Source organism: Notamacropus eugenii, chromosome 1 (genome assembly GCF_028372415.1).
Source record: "Notamacropus eugenii isolate mMacEug1 chromosome 1, mMacEug1.pri_v2, whole genome shotgun sequence".
Lineage (NCBI taxonomy): Eukaryota > Metazoa > Chordata > Mammalia > Diprotodontia > Macropodidae > Notamacropus > Notamacropus eugenii.
Genome location: NC_092872.1, coordinates 308,205,092 through 308,223,528, shown reverse-complemented (window position 1 = coordinate 308,223,528; position 18,437 = coordinate 308,205,092). Strand labels below are relative to the sequence as shown.

The 18,437-nt window shown below is 38.4% G+C and overlaps 1 protein-coding gene across 3 annotated transcripts in view; it reads left to right on the top strand.

Annotated features, from left to right (window-relative positions):
• The window catches only part of ESR2 (estrogen receptor 2), a 104,123-nt gene that overhangs the window by 57,967 nt on the left and 27,719 nt on the right, over positions 1–18,437 (top strand). For all 3 annotated transcript variants that reach the window (XM_072629437.1, XM_072629438.1, XM_072629439.1), the window contains one exon: positions 6,684–6,980. In XM_072629437.1, the coding sequence (XP_072485538.1) occupies positions 6,684–6,980 (297 nt within the window). The remainder of the gene's footprint in view (positions 1–6,683; positions 6,981–18,437) is intronic.

Here is an 18,437-nt window from a genome sequence, read left to right as displayed (position 1 = left end):
AAACAAATTTCCATCCCAAGACAACTTGGTATGTCAGCAGGAAAAGTTTATCACACCAGGGTAAGAGAGGAGCACAGCCCAGTGCAAGCCACACCAGCACAGCACAGCCATTGCAAATGAGAAGCAGGTCTTAGAAGTGACTAAATCAACAAATGGCAATGGCAGAGGCAGCAGCCCTTTCTGGAATTCTCAGCCCATTAATGGTAAGGAGGTCAAAAAACTAGTCAGAAAGAGATTACAGAGGTCTTTTTGCTATCACTGAGGTGGTTTCTGTTGCTTTGCCCATACTTGGGTCCAGGTCTTAGTCCTGGGTGGCAGTCCCAGGGTAAGGAGGAGAACTAGAATAGCAGAATTTGGAGCCACAGTTGCAGTGCAGAAAACAATGCTTGTGGTTGCTCATAGACCAAAGCACAGGCCAGGAGGGTAGTAAATACTTCTCCTTAGATCATAGCACTTTGGAAGAATTGAAAACTGACAGGTCCCTAGAAGTATTTCTGGAAACAGCTGCACAAAAGTCCCTGAAGCTTAGGACAGTTCTCCCTCAACCCTAGAAATACAGTAAGTCAAGTAACAGGCTGGGGAAATGAGCAAACAGTGGGGGAAAACTCTGACTATAGAAAGTCATTGTGGGGACAAGGAAGATCAAAACACGTACTCAGAAGAAGATAACAAAGTCAAAGTTCTTACATCCAAAGTCTCTAAGAAAATATGAATTGGTCTCAGACCATGGAAGAGCTCAAAAAGGATTTTGAAAATCAAGTGAAAGAGGTACAGGAAAAATTTGGAAGACAAATGAGAATGACATAAGAAAATAATGAAAAATGAGTCAACAACTTGGTAAAGAAGACCCATGAAAATATTGAAGAAACTGAAACCTTAAAAAACAGACTAGGCTAAAAGCTAAAAGAGGTCCAAAAAGCCAATAAAGTGAAGAATGCCTTAAAAAGCAGAATTGGCCAAATACAAAAGGAGGTCCAAAGGCCCATTGAAGAAAATAATTCTTTAAAAATTAGAGTGGAGCAAGTGGAAGCCAATGACTTTATGAAAAATCAAACAAAAAAAACAAGACCAAAAGAATAAAAAAAATGGAAGTCTATGAAATATCTCACTGGAAAAACACCTGACATGGAAAAAAAGGTCGAGGAGAGATAATTTTAAAATTATTGAAATAACTGAAAGCCATGATTTTAAAAAGAGCCTAGACATCACCTTTCAAAAAATTGTCAAGGACAATTGCCTTGATATTCTAAGACCAGAGAGTGAAATAGAAATTGAAAGATTCTACTGATCACCTTTTGAAAGAGATCCCAAAATAAAAACTCCCAGGAATATTGTAGTCAAATTCCAGAGTTCCCAGATGAAGGAGAAAATATAACAGGCAGCCAGAAAGAAATAGTTCAGTATGGTGGAGCCACAGTCAGAACAATATTAGATTTAGCAGTTTCTACATTAGGAGGGCTTGGAATATGATATTCCAGGGGGCAAAGGAGCAAGGATTGCAACCAAGCATCACCTATCCAGCAAAACTGAATATAATCCTTTACAGGAAAAATAGATATTCAATGAGATAGAGAACTTTCAAGCATTCTTGATGAAAACCTCAGAGCTATATAGAACATTTGACTTTCAAATATGAGACACAAGAGAAATATAAGACAAACAGAAAAGGGAAATTATAAGGGACTTAATAAGGCTAAATTGTTTATATTCCTATATGAGATGATATGTATTGTGCATAAGACCTTTCTCATTATTATTATTAGGGTAGTTGGAAAGAGTATATATATATATTATATGAGATATATATGCATACATACATATGACAGAGGGCACAGGTGTGAGTTGAATATGAAGGGATGATATCTTAAAAAATAAAACTAATGGGTGATGGAGGAATGTACTGAAAGAGAAAAGGAGAGGTAGAATGAGATAAAGTATCTCACATAAAAGAGGCAAGAAAAAGCTTTTACACTGGAGGGAAAGGAAGGGAGGTGAGAGGGAGTGAGTGAACCTTACTCTCATCAAAACTGGCTCAAAGAAGAAAGAGCATAAACGCTTAAGTGGGTATAGAAATCTATCTTGTCCTATAGGAAAGTAGGAGGAGAAGGGGATAAGAGGAGGGGAGTGAGGTGATAGAGAAAGAAGATTGTGGGAGCGGATAGTCAGAAGCAAAACACTTTTGAGGAGGGACAGGGTAAAAGGAGAGAGAAAGAACAGAATAAATGGGGGAGGGGGAATATGATGTAGGGAAATACAGTTAGCACTAGTAACTTAAAAAATTTTGCAGCAAGTTTCTTTGATAAAGACCTCATTTCTCAAACATATAAAGATGTGAGTCAAATTTATAAAAATAAGAATCATTCTCCAACTGATAAGTGATCAAAAGATGTATCTATAGTCATATAAAAATACTCTAATTCACTGTTGATTGGAGAAATGCAAAATAAAACAATTCTGTGGTACTACCTCATACCAATTAGACTGGCTAATAGGAAAGAAAAGGGGATGTGGGAAAATGAGACATTATTGCATTTTTGGTGGAGTTGTGAACTAATTCAACCATTCTGTAGAGCAATTTGGAATTACGCTCAAAGAGCTATAGAATCATGCATACCCTTTGAATTAACAGTACCATTACTATGTCAGTATCCCAAAAGAGATATAAAAAAAGGGAAAAGAACATATATGTACACAAATATTTATAGCAGCTTATTTCTGGGGGCAAAGAACTAGAAATCGAGGGGATGCCCATCAATTGGAGAGACTGAACAGGTTGTGGTGTGTGATAGTAATAGAATACTATTGTACTATAAGAAATGATGTGCAGGATGCTCTCAGAAAAACATCAAAAGACTTGCATGGGCTGATGCAAAGTGAAATGTACTGTGTACAAATTAATAGCAATATTGTAAAATGATCGCCTATGCATAACTGAGCTATTCTCAGCAATACAATGATCTAAGACAGCTCTGAAGGACTTATGATGAAAGTGCTATCCATCCCCAGAGAAAGAACTGATAGTGTCTGAATACAGATTGAAGCATAATTTTTTTTACTTTATTTTTCTTGAGGGTTCTTTCTTGGTCTATGTTTTCTTTCACTCTATGACTGTTTTGGATATGTTTTACATGACTATATATGTATAACCTGTATTGAACTGCTTGCCTTCTCAATGAGGAGACATGGGCAGGGAGCAAGGGAAAGAATTTGGAGCTCAAAGTTTTATAAATGAATGTTTAAAAAATTGTTTTTATGTGTAACTGGGGGAAAACAAACTAATTTTTTAAAAAGAAAAAAATACTTTAAGATCCATTCACTGAATCACAGATTATGTGACAAGGAGTCAAATGTAAGAAGATTGGAAAGGTAGTGGATTGAGGTGGCAGAGGGTTAGATTATAAAGGACTTTGCCAAACTGAGGATTTTTTAATTTGATATATTATATGATAGGAGCCACTGGAATCTGAGTAGAGGAGTGACATGGCCAGTTCTATGCTTTAGGAAATTATTTTAGATGGTATGTGGCATACAATAGAAAACTAGATTTAAAGCTGGCAAGGAGCTTAGAGGCCATTGAGTTCAACTCCCTCATTTTGTAAAAGAGGAAACTAAGGCAGAGGAGCCTCTTTTCTGTCTGACTTAATTTTTTTTCTTGAATTTCCCTGTAAATATCCTATCTTGGTCAAAATTATGAAGATAGGCAGAGTTGGCATCACTCACCTTCTACATGAAGTTTTCACTACTTACCTCCCCACCCCAATTTCTCTTCCCCTGAATTAGATCTCTTTTTTTAGTGACCCCTTCCTAGGTATTCCATGCCCGTATGCCAGCCAAATTGATTCATCCTAAAATATAAATAAATGATTTGATATATTACTCTTTTCTTAGGACAGTTCACATTTTTTTGAAGAGTCAGGATCTGCTTGAAGGAATGAAACCCTAATGGTAAAATGTCAGGAATCAGTAAGAGCCAGAGGTGGAGATCTATCTGGGGCAGGGCATGCAGAAGGAGGCAATTGTGTAATGTTAGTGCTGAGAGGTACCTGAGAGATGGTCATCTAATCTGTCTCCCTCATTTTACGCAAAACAGTCCTCAAGAAGGGAAGTGATTTGTCTAGGGCTGCTTACCAACTAATGATAGAGCCATTTACCTGAACCTTAGGTCCTTGATTTCAGGTCTTCCTAACCATTTTTCTCTGAACTTGTACAGCATTTAGCCTTGACCACGTAATCTAGCACTTTTTTATAAAACAATACCACTCTCTCACATTTATACAGAGCTTTATACTTTTCAAAACACTCTCTCCATTTTTGTGTTTAGAGTTCTAGGTATCTCTGAGATTTTGCTCCCAGGGTGTTGATATTAGGGACATTTATTTTTTCTGTGGTGACTCTAGGACCATATCCTTCAGATCCTGCCCTCTGCTGACCTATGTTGTGAAATCTTCCTGTCCTGCTTAGTTGTTGTTGCTTTTGATACTTCATTCTCCAAGAGGACCATGACATCAGGGAGGGGATGCCACGACTTGCAAGTGAATTGGGTTTAAGTGAGGGAAGGCTGTGTAAAGTCACCAGTCTCACTTTATCCTCTAGAACCATCTAAGTCCAATGATGAGACATAGATCAGGATGGATATGGATGGCCTTGGATACAGTGGGAGACCTTGGCCTTTTTTAAGCTAAGATCTTCAACAGGTCTCAGTCAGACTGAGACAATCTTTCTTAGTATAATTGTACCTTAGTATAACTACACTCTTCTCTCTACTGCCACATGACTCCCACCTTGGTTGGTTTCTCTACCTCCTGGTTTTCTTCTGGACTACACTACATGGTGCAGATTTGCTCCCTTGCTCAGCACAGCTTTGGCTACAGTTAGGCTCTCCTCTGTGCTGTTCCTCTCACAACTGTTGATATCTTAGGCTTGGCTCTGTCTCTATTTAAAACTAGCTAGCTTTGTCCTGGAATCTTGGGGGAAGGATCACAAGGTCATAGATTTACACCTGGAAGGGACTTTATAGATCATCTCGTCCAACCTCCTCATTTTACAGATGAGGAAACTAAGGCTGAAAGATTAAGGGACTTCCCTAAGGTCACACAAGTAGTAAGTGTAGTTTTGTTCTGTGTTATAAATTTTAATAGTGGTAAGAAAGGGAACGGAAAAGAAATATACCAGAGTATAAATGGAGAAAAAAGCAAGTGGAACTTACCGTTTTTGCAGAATTGGAGTTGATAAAAATATATGTAGGAGAACACAAGGATAGAAGGCATCTCATGAACTTCATTCTTATCTGAGCTGGGTAAAGAAGAGTTAAATACAAACACAAAGCGTTTAGGGCAAGTGTGTACAGTGGCTAAAGCACTGAGTATGGAGTCAGGAAGATCTGAGTTCAAATCTGTCCTCAGACCCTTCCTAGCTGTGTGACTCCTGGGCAGTCACTTACCCTCTGTTTGCCTCAGTTTCCTCAGTTATAAAATGAGGATAAGAATAGCACCTACCTTCCAGAGTTATTGTGAAGATCAAAGGACATGATGATTGTAAAGTGCTTAGCACCAACCTGGAACACAGTAAGAGTTAAGTAAATGTTAGCTAGTAGTAGCAGCAGCAGCAGCAGCAGCAGCAGCAGCAGCAGCAGTAGTAGTAGTAGTAGTAGTAGTAGTAGTAGTAGTAGTAGTAGTAGTAGTAGTAGTAGTAGTAGTAAACTCAATAGGGAAAAAGGTGGGAACAGGGAGAGAGGAGATGGGAGTCAATCAGGGAAGATAGAGTTGGAGAAGGAATATTCTGTCTCTTAATCCTATTCCATTTTGTTCTAGTTTTCAAAATAAAATGATACCTTCAACCCTTCTAGTTTGATTTATCCGCAGTTTTAAAATGATGTACCTCTGCTGAGAGTAGAGAAAAGAGACAGAGAGGTACATGGAATGGGGGAAAACAAGGAAGAGAGGCCCTGAAGGAAAGCAAGGTGGGGAGGAACTTAGACAGTAAGACCAATCAGTATAAGGCCAGCATTCCAATAATGCAAAAATAGTAAGTTCCTCCTGTTTTTTCCCTATTCCTCCGCTGGTATATTTCTTTTCCCTTCCCTTTTCTTAGCGCTTTTAAAACTGATAACACAGAACAAAAGTCAGTAATCACCAGCAAAACAGAATTAAACTTTAGAGATGGAATCTATCCATATACATATACACACATATGTATGTATAATGTACATATAGTATATAATATATAACAATGTATGATATAAATAATATATAATAATATAATATTGTATAGTAATACAATAATATAGTATGCCTATTGTAGTATATTAATGTAACATAATATGCTATTATAGGCATTCTAGTTATGTGTACAATATTATAGATAATATATAATTGCATGGATATATTGTATATAATTGTAGATATTAAATATATTATATATTAAGATAAAGTTTTATATAATAATGCTAGTAATACGTCATAATAATATTATATTGACTCAGCAATAATTAATCATATATTATAGGGTTTGTTTTATATATAATATATTACTAATATACAGCTCACACACAAAGAAGGGAAGTTCACCTCTCCAGAAAATTGACTTCTGGCTCAACAACTGAGGGGCACAGGAAATGCTAAGGTTTGGCAGGAGAAATAGAGGTAAAACATTTTACTAATATTTCCCTTTCCCTGCATCTGTAGGTTCCCGGAGAGAACGTTGCGGGTATCGAGTTATCCGAAGGCAGCGGAATGCAGATGAGCAAATTTGTCTCAGCAAAGCCAAGAAAAACAGTGAAAATGTAACCCGAGTGAAGGAGCTGCTGATGAATGCCCTGAGCCCTGAGCAGTTTGTGCTATCTCTCCTGGAAGCAGAGCCACCCAATGTATTTGTGAGTCGCCCCAGCAAACCATTTACCGAAGCCTCCATGATGATGTCATTAACCAAGCTTGCTGACAAGGAGTTGGTTCATATGATTGGATGGGCCAAGAAAATTCCTGGTAGGAGTTTTGGGGGCTTATTTTGTCATTGATTTGTAGGTCTGTTGAGAGTTCCAGCAAAAATTCTATGGTCAGTTGCTGTCTCCCTGAATCAAATGTGAATATATTCATTTATATTCGGAAGTAGGTAATGGAAATGGCCAGCCTGGTACTGTGGGAGGAATCTAAAAATGTCACAGACTTGTTATTGCTCATTCTTCAGTGGCTGAATGCCATTTATGCCTCTAGGAAGATGGCATGTCAGTAGCATGGACACTGGATGGAGCCAGACTCAAAGTCTAACTTCAGTGGGTTCAATGGGTTCAAATACCACCTCTGACACACATAGTTTGTGTGACCACAGGCTGGTCACTTAACCTAGCAATGCTCCAGGCAACTCTCATTGACTGTAAATTGCAGAGAAGGTGCCCAATATTGATAAAGGAATTTCCTCTTTGGGGGTTTCCTCCATCAGTGAAAGGGCATATAGGGAATTCCCTATGTCAAAGACAGTACAAGAAAATGCCTTTACTAGTTTTTACATAATCTTCAAATGTTAAAATAAAAAACAACAGTCTTAATATCTGAAAAATTTTTTAAATACTTTGTATTTAAGAGAGCAAATTCATCTGAATAAACTTTAAAAAAAAAAACCAGCCCAACTTAGAAATAATAACAAAACACACCATATGTACTGTTTGAATAGTTCAGAGATTCCAATGGCTATTATTCATCTTAATGTATATATAAGGTAATAGGAACAGATAAAATCTAACCATAACCTGGAAATAAGGTAAAGAGAAGGTATTTTTTGTTTTGCCTTTTAGGATAAGGGAGACATGAGCATGTTTGTAGGGAGAAGGGAAAGAGCTAGTAGAGAGAGAAGATTCCTTTTAAATGGTTTGGGTCTATGTAGTTGATATCTTGACTTGGAGTCAGGAGAATTGGATTCCAGTTCTGAAACTAGCTATGTGACCATGAACAAGACTTTTACTGTCTTTGAGCCTGTTTCCTCCTTTGTAAAACAGGAAACATTGCATTAGCTTCCACACAGAATTGCCATGAGGGAAATGCTTTGTGTACTATATATAAGCCACTTTGAGAGTCTGGGCTTGAATTTCAGATCTGCCCCTTCATGATGCTTGGTTCATGACTATTTTTATCACCTGCCACATCATGCCACTGAGTCATACCAAGTCATTGAAAGTCCTCTTTTTGTTTGTTTTAATACGAATTGCTTTCAAGGTGCATCTCTTCTGTCTTTTGTATGGTTGATTTTTTTTAACCCAAGTACTCAACTTTTCTCCACCTAAAAATATAGACAAATATTTCCTGAACATTGTGTAACTAGTTAAATCCTTTAGGAAGGTTAAAATAAATTCATATGAAAGAGGCCTTGATTCACAGTGTATTCTGTGTGGGTTTGCAGCAGGCAATTAAAAAAGAAATTTTAGATAGTGAATTTCACTTATTTAATAGATTGGTACATCTTGGTCAGGCACTACCTATGGATGGTAAGCTGGATTCATAATTGAACAGGAGGAGCAGGTTGTGTTTAGTCACATTTAGGAAATTTCACAGTGCTTTTAATGATCCTAAGTTGCTTCCTGCTATTAAAAATGCACCTCTTTAAAAATCAGAATTCTTCCTGGTGATTCTATATGACTGAATCATGTAATTTTCAGAAGAATTATAATGGTGGTTGACCAAAAAGGCAATAGAAAGTTGCATAGTGGATATAGCCCAAGAATGTCTTGTGTGTGGGAAGTAGTATAAAAGACATTGTCAAGGACAGACTGACTAGAAGAGGAGGGGTGAAGGTCATTTAATAAGAAGGAAGGATAAAAGATGAATGACCTCAGCACTGTCCTGGTAATCAACCAAGAAGCCCTTATTAAATGCCCATGCACTATGTTAGGCACTGGCAGTACAAATACTTAAGGACTCAAGGAGCTTATGTTCTTTTAAGAGAAACAACATGTATGTAAATTAGTAAATAGAAATTACGTAAAAAGTAAAGATCTATTGAGTGGGTAGGACTATGGTAACTTGGGGGTAAAGAATTGAGATAGTTATCATATGGATTATGTCCCTAAAATTGAGTCTTTGAGGGATTCAAAGAGGTAAGGAGGGAGTGTATTCCTGGTATGGGAGAGAAGCTATATAAAGACTTAAAGATGGGAGCAAGAAGGTAGTTTATGGGGAAAATGGTAAATAGTCCAGTCTGGAAGGAATGTTGTATGTATAAAGGAGAGTAATATGCAGTGAACCTGGAAATGTGTCTGGAGTCAGATTTTGGAGAGTATTAAATGTTTAACAGAAGAATTTGTACTTAGCACAGCATCTGCTACATGGTAGGTGCATAACAAATGCTAGTTGACTGACTGATTGACCGGTCTTAGAGGCAAAAGGGAACCAGTTGAGCAGGGAGTCATAAGGTCAAATCTACTTTAGGAATATCACTTTAAAAACTTTATGAAGGGTACATTGGAGAAGGGAGACAACTGAATGTAGAGGGACCAATTAGGAGGCTGCTTCCATAGTCAAGAGAAGAGGGGATGGGGACCTGAAGTGGGGTGGCAACCACATGAGTGGACACAGGCCATTTTGTAATGATAAAGCCAACAAGATTTTGCAATTAATTGAATACAAGGGTGTAATGCCAATGTAATACCCTTAGCAGCTGCTATGAATATGCATGTGTATTTCCAGGATAAATTTGCAAAATATAAATAACTTTCTTCCTCAGAGGCAAAACCAAAGTTATTTATTCAAATAGCAGAAACCCAATTTCATCATGATAACAAAGAAGTTTATACACACCAATCCAAGGAGTACCAACATCCCCAAGTCTTCCCTCCATTAGGCCTCCCCACAAACAAGCTCCCCTAAGCCAAATTCTTCCCTCTCTCACTCACACTAGCTGCTCTGCCTCAGCTCTGCCTTGCTCTCTCCCATCTCTGCCTCACTCTCACTTCTTGCTCCACCTGTTTGGCAAGCCCTCCCACCATGGGCTTCATGTGACTCAGTGTCCATCACAGCAGTCAGCTGGGCCTAGGCTCAGAGCAGGTCACATAGGCCTATTAATGAGAGGAAAAGATCTGCCCATTCCAACATTACAGAGGGAGTGATGGAGTAGCAAAGGTTGAGAACCTGTGTGATTGGAAGGATGGTGATATCAACAGAAATAGGGAAGTTAGGAAGCCCCAGACCTCGGGTCCTAGAGGAGGTAAATCTTCCAGCAACAGAATGAGCAAGCATAGATAGATTGTGATTTGTGCCAATATATGCATTGTAATGAAGTTACAGATTCACTGAAGTATAATTAAATTTAAATCTTCTGTATTCTTATTTAAACAAATAGAAAATTCTAGACTGGGAGTGATCAGCCTCTAAAGGCAAATCCAGAAGAAAGCATAAGTAAAATGTTAAGTTTGGGGCAGAAAGAGGAAGATATTTCATTTAAAAGCAGACCAGAATTCACAAAACAGTTTCCCTTGTAGAAAGCCTTAAGAGCTGGTGGAGATCTATAATAGTGGTACAAAGAGCAGCAGCTAAACTTAAGCCAATTTATGAAAATGCCTCCTACAATTGGAGAAAGGTACCTGTGAACTCTTGCAGGTACTCATCTGGCTACTCTGACTAGAGGTGAAAAAAAAGGATTTCTTTCTGTTTTCTTCCTGCATAGGAAAAACAGCATTTGTCAGAGAAAAATGCTAAGGTTTCCACAGGCTCCCTCTGGGAATTTTTTCTTTCAATTGTTATTTTTGTCCTTTTGAAATTACTTATTCATTTTTGAATCATTCTTGCATGTTTTTCCTGGAATCCAAACTGATGGAGTAGGCTTTTATCTTTTACTCCTATTGTCAGACTGTTATTGCTGGGGTCTGATCAGATCCTGTAGTCAATGTAGTCCCAGAGGAAACTTTAATTTAAAAAGTTTTTTTTTTCTTTTTACTCTTAAAGTGGGAAAAAATGAAGGGGATGAAGGTAAAACATATAACTTACGTTTTATTGGTGTGAAATCAAACTTTTTGTTAAAACTATTCCTTTCGCTGGATATGTATTTTGACCATTAATAATAATAACTTAAACTTGTAATGGGCCTTTTGCATTTCGAAGCACTTTCGTAGCATTTGCAGGGGTATAGAGTTAGAATCCACTTACTGGATTTTAACAAACCTGTGAGATTGTTTGGGTTAGTCTTCTTATGCCTACTTTGCAGATAAGGATAAGAGGTTGAGTGATTTGTCCCAAAATCACATTGCTGGTACATGGCAGAAACTGCCCTTTCGTCTCCTTACCTCCAGTATCACAGCTCTCCTCCTTGCCTAAGTTAATCTTTCTGTCATGCCCTTGATTCCATCCTTTTCCATTTCCTCCATGACTTTGGGAGGTAGGTGTTATTATTATCATCCCCATTTTACAAATGAAGAAACCGAGGCAGGGAGCAGTTAACTGAATTGTCCAGGGTTACATAGCTAGTAAGTATGTGAGGCCAAATTTGAATGTAGGTCCTCCTGACTCTAGGTTCAGTACTCTCTTAAAAAAACCCTAAGCAGGCAGCTAGGTGGTGCAGTGGATAGAGCACTAGTGCAGGGGTCAGGAAGACCTGAGTTCAAATCTCACCTCAGACACTTGACACTCACTAGCTGGGTGACCTTGGGCAAGTCACTTAAACCCAATTGCCTCATCCTGGGTTATCTCCAGTCATCCTGATGAATATCTGGTCACTGGATTCAGATGACTCTGGAGGAGAAGTCAGGCTAGTAACCTGCATGGCCCTCCCTTACTCAAAACAAAGTCAAGTGCAAGTCATGTCATCATTTCTCCAATGGCATGGTCTTCTTCAGCAACGAAGGATGATCACACACCCCCATGCTCTGATTTCTGTGCACCTGGTATGTCAAATCTATTCCTCATCCCCAACTGCCCTCTCCTTTACTCCCATTAACCTCAATCCAGCCTCTTTGTCTTCCTCATAGCCTTGCCCCCATGTCCCTCTCCAAATCTAGCCATGCTTTGCACTGGGTCCCGTACAATGTCTGCTTCATAACCAACAAGCTTTGTCTTATCTTAATCCTTCTTTCTCGTTCCTTCCACTTTCCAGCACTTACTGAGACTTGGCTCCCTCCCTCCCATCTTCTACTACTCTTTCCAACACTGATTGCAATTTCTCTCATTCTCCCAACTCATTGGTCTTGGTGGGAAAGTTGGGATAATCCTTGATCCCCATTCATCATACTGTCTCTTCCCTTGAGATCCATAGTATTCAGATTTATCACTGAATCCACCATTATCTGTTGATACCCAGACTGTTCTTCTTTCCTTGGTGAATTTAGTACCTGGCTTAGTTTTTCTTTCTACCTCAATTCTCTTCCTCACACTGTATATATATTGATGTTCCCTTAAATCCCTTTACTTTCCAATTTCTCAATCCTTACAATTTCCATGACCTACTCTTCACTACCTCAGTTACACACAGGTACCCTGAATTTGCCATCACCCACAAATGTTCCACTTCTTTGTTCATGAACACCAAACTTTCTTTATATCTTTATATCTTTTATTATTTCATCTTTCCTTAGGCCTTACAATACATTACTTTTTCTATTTATCTTCACTGTAACCTCCATTCCTTTCATCCTGTATGATAGAGATGTCTTTCCAATATGTCAAATATGTCTTTATTCAACCATAATCTCTCTCTTGAGTTCCATTCCCACATCAGTAACAGCTTTTTGAACATCTCACATGAGACACAGTGTAGGCAACTCAAACCCAACATGTTCAAAACAGAGCTCATCGTCTTTTCTCCTAATACCTTTTCATCTTCTGAACTTCTCTCTTACTCTTGAGGGTACAATCATCCTCCTCTTCATGCAGGCTTGCGACATTGGTGTCATTCTCAATTCCTCACTCTCAATCAATCTACTGCTAAATCTATCTCTTTTACTTTCATGAGTCCTGTAAGTCCTCTGTTCTGCACTCACACAGCCATTATCACCTCTTGCCTAGGCTATTACAAAAGATTCCGATTTGGTGTCCCTGTCTCAAGAGTGTCCTCACTACAATCCATACTGGTCTAAGCTGTCAAAGTGATTTTCCTAAAGTGCCCATGTCATCCTCTACTCAATAAAGTCCCATGTCTTACTATTACCTCTAGAATAAAATATAAATTCATCAGTCTGTTATTTAAAGTTCTTAATAACCTGACCTTTTCCCACCTTTCCAATCTTCTTAGACATTACCCTCCTCCACACCTATGATCCAGTTGTAATCCAAATGGTCTACTCACTGTTCCTCACACATGACACTCCATCTTCCTTGTGCCTTCAAGCCTTAGAACTGGCAATTCTAGCAAATTTTCACTCCTTACCTCTGCTTTTTCGTTTCCCTGGCTTTCTTTAAGTTTTAACTAAAATCTCACCTTACATAGGAGGCTTTTCCTAGCTCTGCTAGATACTAGCAACTAGTAGTGTTTTCTCTTTTGAGATTACCTTCCACTTCGTATGTAGCTTGTATGTTCTTAGTTACTTCTACACTCTTTCCCCCATTAGAATGTGAGCTCTTTGAAGATAGGGCCTGTTTTTTACCTTTCTTGTTTACTAAGCACATAGCAAAGTCTGGCATGTAGTAAACACACAAATGCTTTTTGTGTTAGTGTTCAGTCATTTCAGTCATGTCTGATTCTTTGTGACCCCATTTGGGGGTTTCCTGACAAAGATTTTGGAGTGGTTTGCAATTTCCTTCTGTAGTTCTTTTTACTGATGAGGAAACCTGAGGCAAACCAGGTTAAATGACTGTCAGAGCTAGTAACTGTCTGAGATTTGTACTCAGGTTTGAGTCATGCAAACTCCAGGCTCGGCACTCTATCCACTCTGCCACCTAGATGCACCTTAGCATGTAGTAGGTGCTATATAAATGTTTATCCCCTTTCTTTCCCTTCCCCTTATTCTTTTTTTAAATCTTTTGGCCCTTAACAAAGCTTTTAAAGATAAAACCCTTTCTTTTATCCTTAGTGTTCATCCCCAAGCTTAATTCCTTCTGAGTTCTAGGTATTCCTGACCACATTCTGAATAGCACGGTGTCTCTCTTTTGTACTTATCAGTTCTCCTGATTCTATTATGGCATCTTTCTAAAATCCAAGTGAGTTGATTAACTTCTATATTCATTTATATCTCAAGGATCAAATAAGTCAACATACATAAAACTCTTTGCAAACCTCAAAGTGCTATATAAACGCTAGTTACTATTAGCTATTATCATCACCATTATCACTTTCTCTCCTTTCCTTCCTCATCAGAATCCTTGTTATTTCTGTCATCAGAATTTTGTTAAAAGACCATCATATTCTTCCTAGTCTGACTTTCACTGTAGCATTTTAGACAATAGGATCTGGCTTATCCTTTCCCCCAAACTTTTTGGATTCTGCTGTATCAGTACATCATTTCACCCCAAGACTCCCATTCCCTGTACTCCAGAAAACAATTTATGGTTTTGTCCAGAATCAGGTTTGGAATAAGTCTGCCTCATCACTCTCACTTTTTGAAGAATGTTGCTGTCATTATGGAAAGTCAAGAATTTACTAGTTATTCTACTCTACTTTGGGCAGCTAGGTGGTCCAATAGAGAGGGCACTGGGCTTGGAATAAGGAAGACTCATCTTCATGAGTGCAAATCCAGCCTGAGACACTAGTTGTGTGACCCTGGGCAAGTAACTTAACCCTGTTTGCCTCAGTTCCTCATCTATAAAATGAATTGAAGAAGTAAACGGCAAACTACTCCAGTGTCTTTGCCAAGAAATCCCTAAATGGGGTCACAAAGAGTTGGATACAACTGAAATGACTCAATAACAACAACCTACTACTACCATACCCCCACCTACTACCACTACTCTACTTTTACCATGAGACAGTACCAGCAGATGTCTGGATAGTTGAAATTCACTCTTATTATTAGATCTTTGTGCCAGATTTATATCCTACTTCCTTTTCTCATAATTTGCTTCCTCTATCTGCCTGGGTGATCGATTGTCCCTGAGCCAAATGTTGATTTTGGTTCATGGATTTCCTCACATGAGTATATCATTTTGGGTATTCACTGTTAATCCACTGTCCTTTGTGGAGAAGTGAAGCTGGTGACCTGCACAGCCCTCCCTAACTTAAAACAAAGTCAAGTGCAAGTCATGTCATCATTTCTCTGATGCATGGTCTTCTTTGGCAACAAAGGATGAACACACTATCCTTTGATCTGTTCCCTTTTCATAAAATATACCTCTTCATATCCCTGAGTTTCATCTCACCAAGTTCAATTTTAGAGTTGAAAGATAACTTGGTAACTGTCTATTGTAACTCATTACTCCCCCCCCCCAAAAAAAGTTCCTTCTTTAATACACCCAACAAGTGATCATCTTATTCATTGGTCATACTCTATATTTGAATATATTGACATCCAAGGCCATATGTAGGTGTTATTACTGCCCCTAGATATTATCTTCTATGAATTACTTCCTAAGTCATACCTAAATTCTCTGGGCTGTCTAACTTGGTATATTGATTTGGCTGTAATTCCTCCCTTCTCTATTTTCATTTTAAAGCTCTTAAATCAGATTTTTAAGGCAAAATTTTGTGATATTTTTCACATAGCCTTCTCAGCAAATCCAATCAGTACAGTAGGAAGTCATCATCTTTTATCAACAGATCTAGGAAGGGCACCAGTCTCTTACTCTTAGGCTCCCAGTATGTAGTATATGAAAATCAGAAGGGCCTGAGTTTCTAGACTGGTACTTCAGTAAATCCATTATATTAACAGTGGCAAAACAATAATATTAGGAAAAGGGAGAACCGGAAAATAGGGTAAGAACTCTGTGGTAGAACAATGAGGCTCCAAGTTTTCCTTGTGTCTGGGGTTTTTTTTCCCCTGTTCTCTATGTGTCCTTGGGAAACTCATGTTTCAGGTTATGTTGGAGACTAGTTGAGGTCTTAAAAACAGAGAATAGCAAAGAAGGGAGGGAGGAACATTCTCTTACAAGGATAACAACTATGTTCTTGATAGTATCTTATGAACCCTTCCCTGTTTTTCAGACATAGCTTTATAACTATATCAGAGTTTATGAAGTCCTGAGATTTGGAATCATTCTCCATTCCTTCACTCTTAACTGCCACCCATCTCTAGCCACATCTTTTCATTTCTACTTCTAAAACGTCTTTTATACGGTCTTTCATCTATTGCTTCTTTTCTATTCTGTCTTCAATCTCTCCATTGGTATTTCCACATATCCTTCTCAGCGAAGCCAGACAGTTCATCTGTGGAGTAGGGAGTCAGCATCTGTGTCAAGAGATCTAAGAAAGGCACCAGTGTCTCTCTTAATCTTGTATATGTTCTTTCCTTTTTCTAGCCCATCCTACATGCAGCAGCAGGAAGGATGATTAGCTGAGTAATTAACATAGTTGTCATTCAGTTGTGTCCTACTCTTCATGAACCCATTATAGAGTTTTCTTGGCGAAGATATTGGAGTGATTTGCATTTCCTTTTCCAGTGCGTGGAGGCAAAAAAGTGACTTGCCTAAGGATACATGACTAGTATCTGATACCAGGTTTGAACCCTGGTCTTCCTAACTCCAGGTCCAGCACTCTGTCCACCGAGCCATCTAGCTGCCTCTTACCTGAGTAATACCTTTTTTTTACTTCTGATTTTAATTTAATTTTACCTCTTTTCTCTCCCACCCCTCCCCTTCATTAGAAAAAAGAAAAACAAAACCCTTGTAACAAATATCCATAGTTAAATAAACCAAAAATTCTCCCATTGGCCATGTCCACATCTCTGTTAGGAGATGATAGCTTGCTTCATCCTCAGTCCTCTACAATTTTGGTTCATCATTGGCTGCATTCGAATTGTTAAGTCTCAGCCATCTTTCCAATATTCAGGTCAGAGCATGGCAATCTTTTTTTTTTTCAGTGATTTTTCATTCCTACCAAATAATGTTTACATTCCTTCTCCCAGCAATTTAGACACTTTAAAATCTTTGTTTCAGTCTAACTTTCATGGCTTATCACATACTGTTCGCTTCAGGTATTTTTTTAATAGCTAAACTGCATTTCTCATCATCTCTTATTCTCTTCTTGCCCTGTCTCTTTTCTATCCTTTTGTTTACCATATCTCTAAACCTGGAATTATATCATAAAACATATTTAAAAATTGTGACATAATAAAGTAGTTCACAATAAGTATGTAACACTATAGTGGTAAGAACTTCCTTTATAGTAACCCTGTGATTTAGGTAATACTATCCAACCTAAGGGGCAGCTAGGTGGAACAGTAGATAGAGGACCAGGCCTGAAGTCAGGAAGGCCTGAGTTCAAAACCAGCCTTAGATACATATTAGCTGTATGACCCTGAACAAGTCATGTAACCCTGTTTGCCTCAGTTTCCTCATCTTTAAAATGATCTGGGGGAGGAATGGCAAACTCCTCCAGTATCTTTGCCAAGAGAACTTGAAATAGGATCATGAAGAGTCAGAAGCGACTGAAAATGACTGTATAGTAAGAACAACAACCACAAAATCCAGCCTAAAACATACTTCAATCATGGAGCCTTCAGGTACTGTAGCAAACCTGTCCTGGTGGAATTCAAATCCCAACAGGCAAGGGGTTGACTTATACATAGCTGTGATGGTATAAGACCTCATCTGGAAATAGTAATATAATTTTTTTCAATTAACAAAAACCCATTTTCTCACCTTCTCCTTCACCCCTGTCCCACTTCCCATTGAGGAGAAAAGGAAAAAGAAATCCCTTGTAATAAATATGAAGTCAAGATTAATTTGGAATGGAAAATTTCCTGCATTAGCCATGTTCAAAAACACTTGTCTCTTTCTTGGTGCAAGATCTCTGAGAAGTCAAAGATATCAATCACTCGTCACTGTTGCATGATGAGTTGAAGTACCCACTTATATTTGTGTATTAGAAGACTGTGCTGTTACTGAATGGTAACCTGGCTGACTGCAACAGCAAGCACCCCGGCATACACAGGAGGGCCTGCTGTATAGGTTCTTAGATCTGCTTTTCTAAGGAAAGCAACCTTAAAAGGGGTAAACAATCTTACTTCAATCAAGCACATAGTTCAAGGGGAAAAGTCAGCACCCTGAAGTTCAGAGAAAAGAATATAAGCAGAAATTATAAACAGAAAGGTCAACAGACAGGGCTTCCAACTGTCTGACCAAAGATGATACATACATTGTTACCAGAAAGAGAAGCACCAACATGCGGGTTTTCAAAGTCAGGAGGCTCCTTAATGACTACCCAGAGTCTCATCTGGACTAATCACACAAACACTTTTCCAATGATTTGAGCCCCCAAAGCAAAATCTCACCTAAGAGTATATATACACTTTTCAGAGCCAGAAGGCACAGCCCTTTATGACCCAGTGTCTGCCGTCATACAAAACAAGCCTCTCCTAATGAAGCTTCCCATAATAA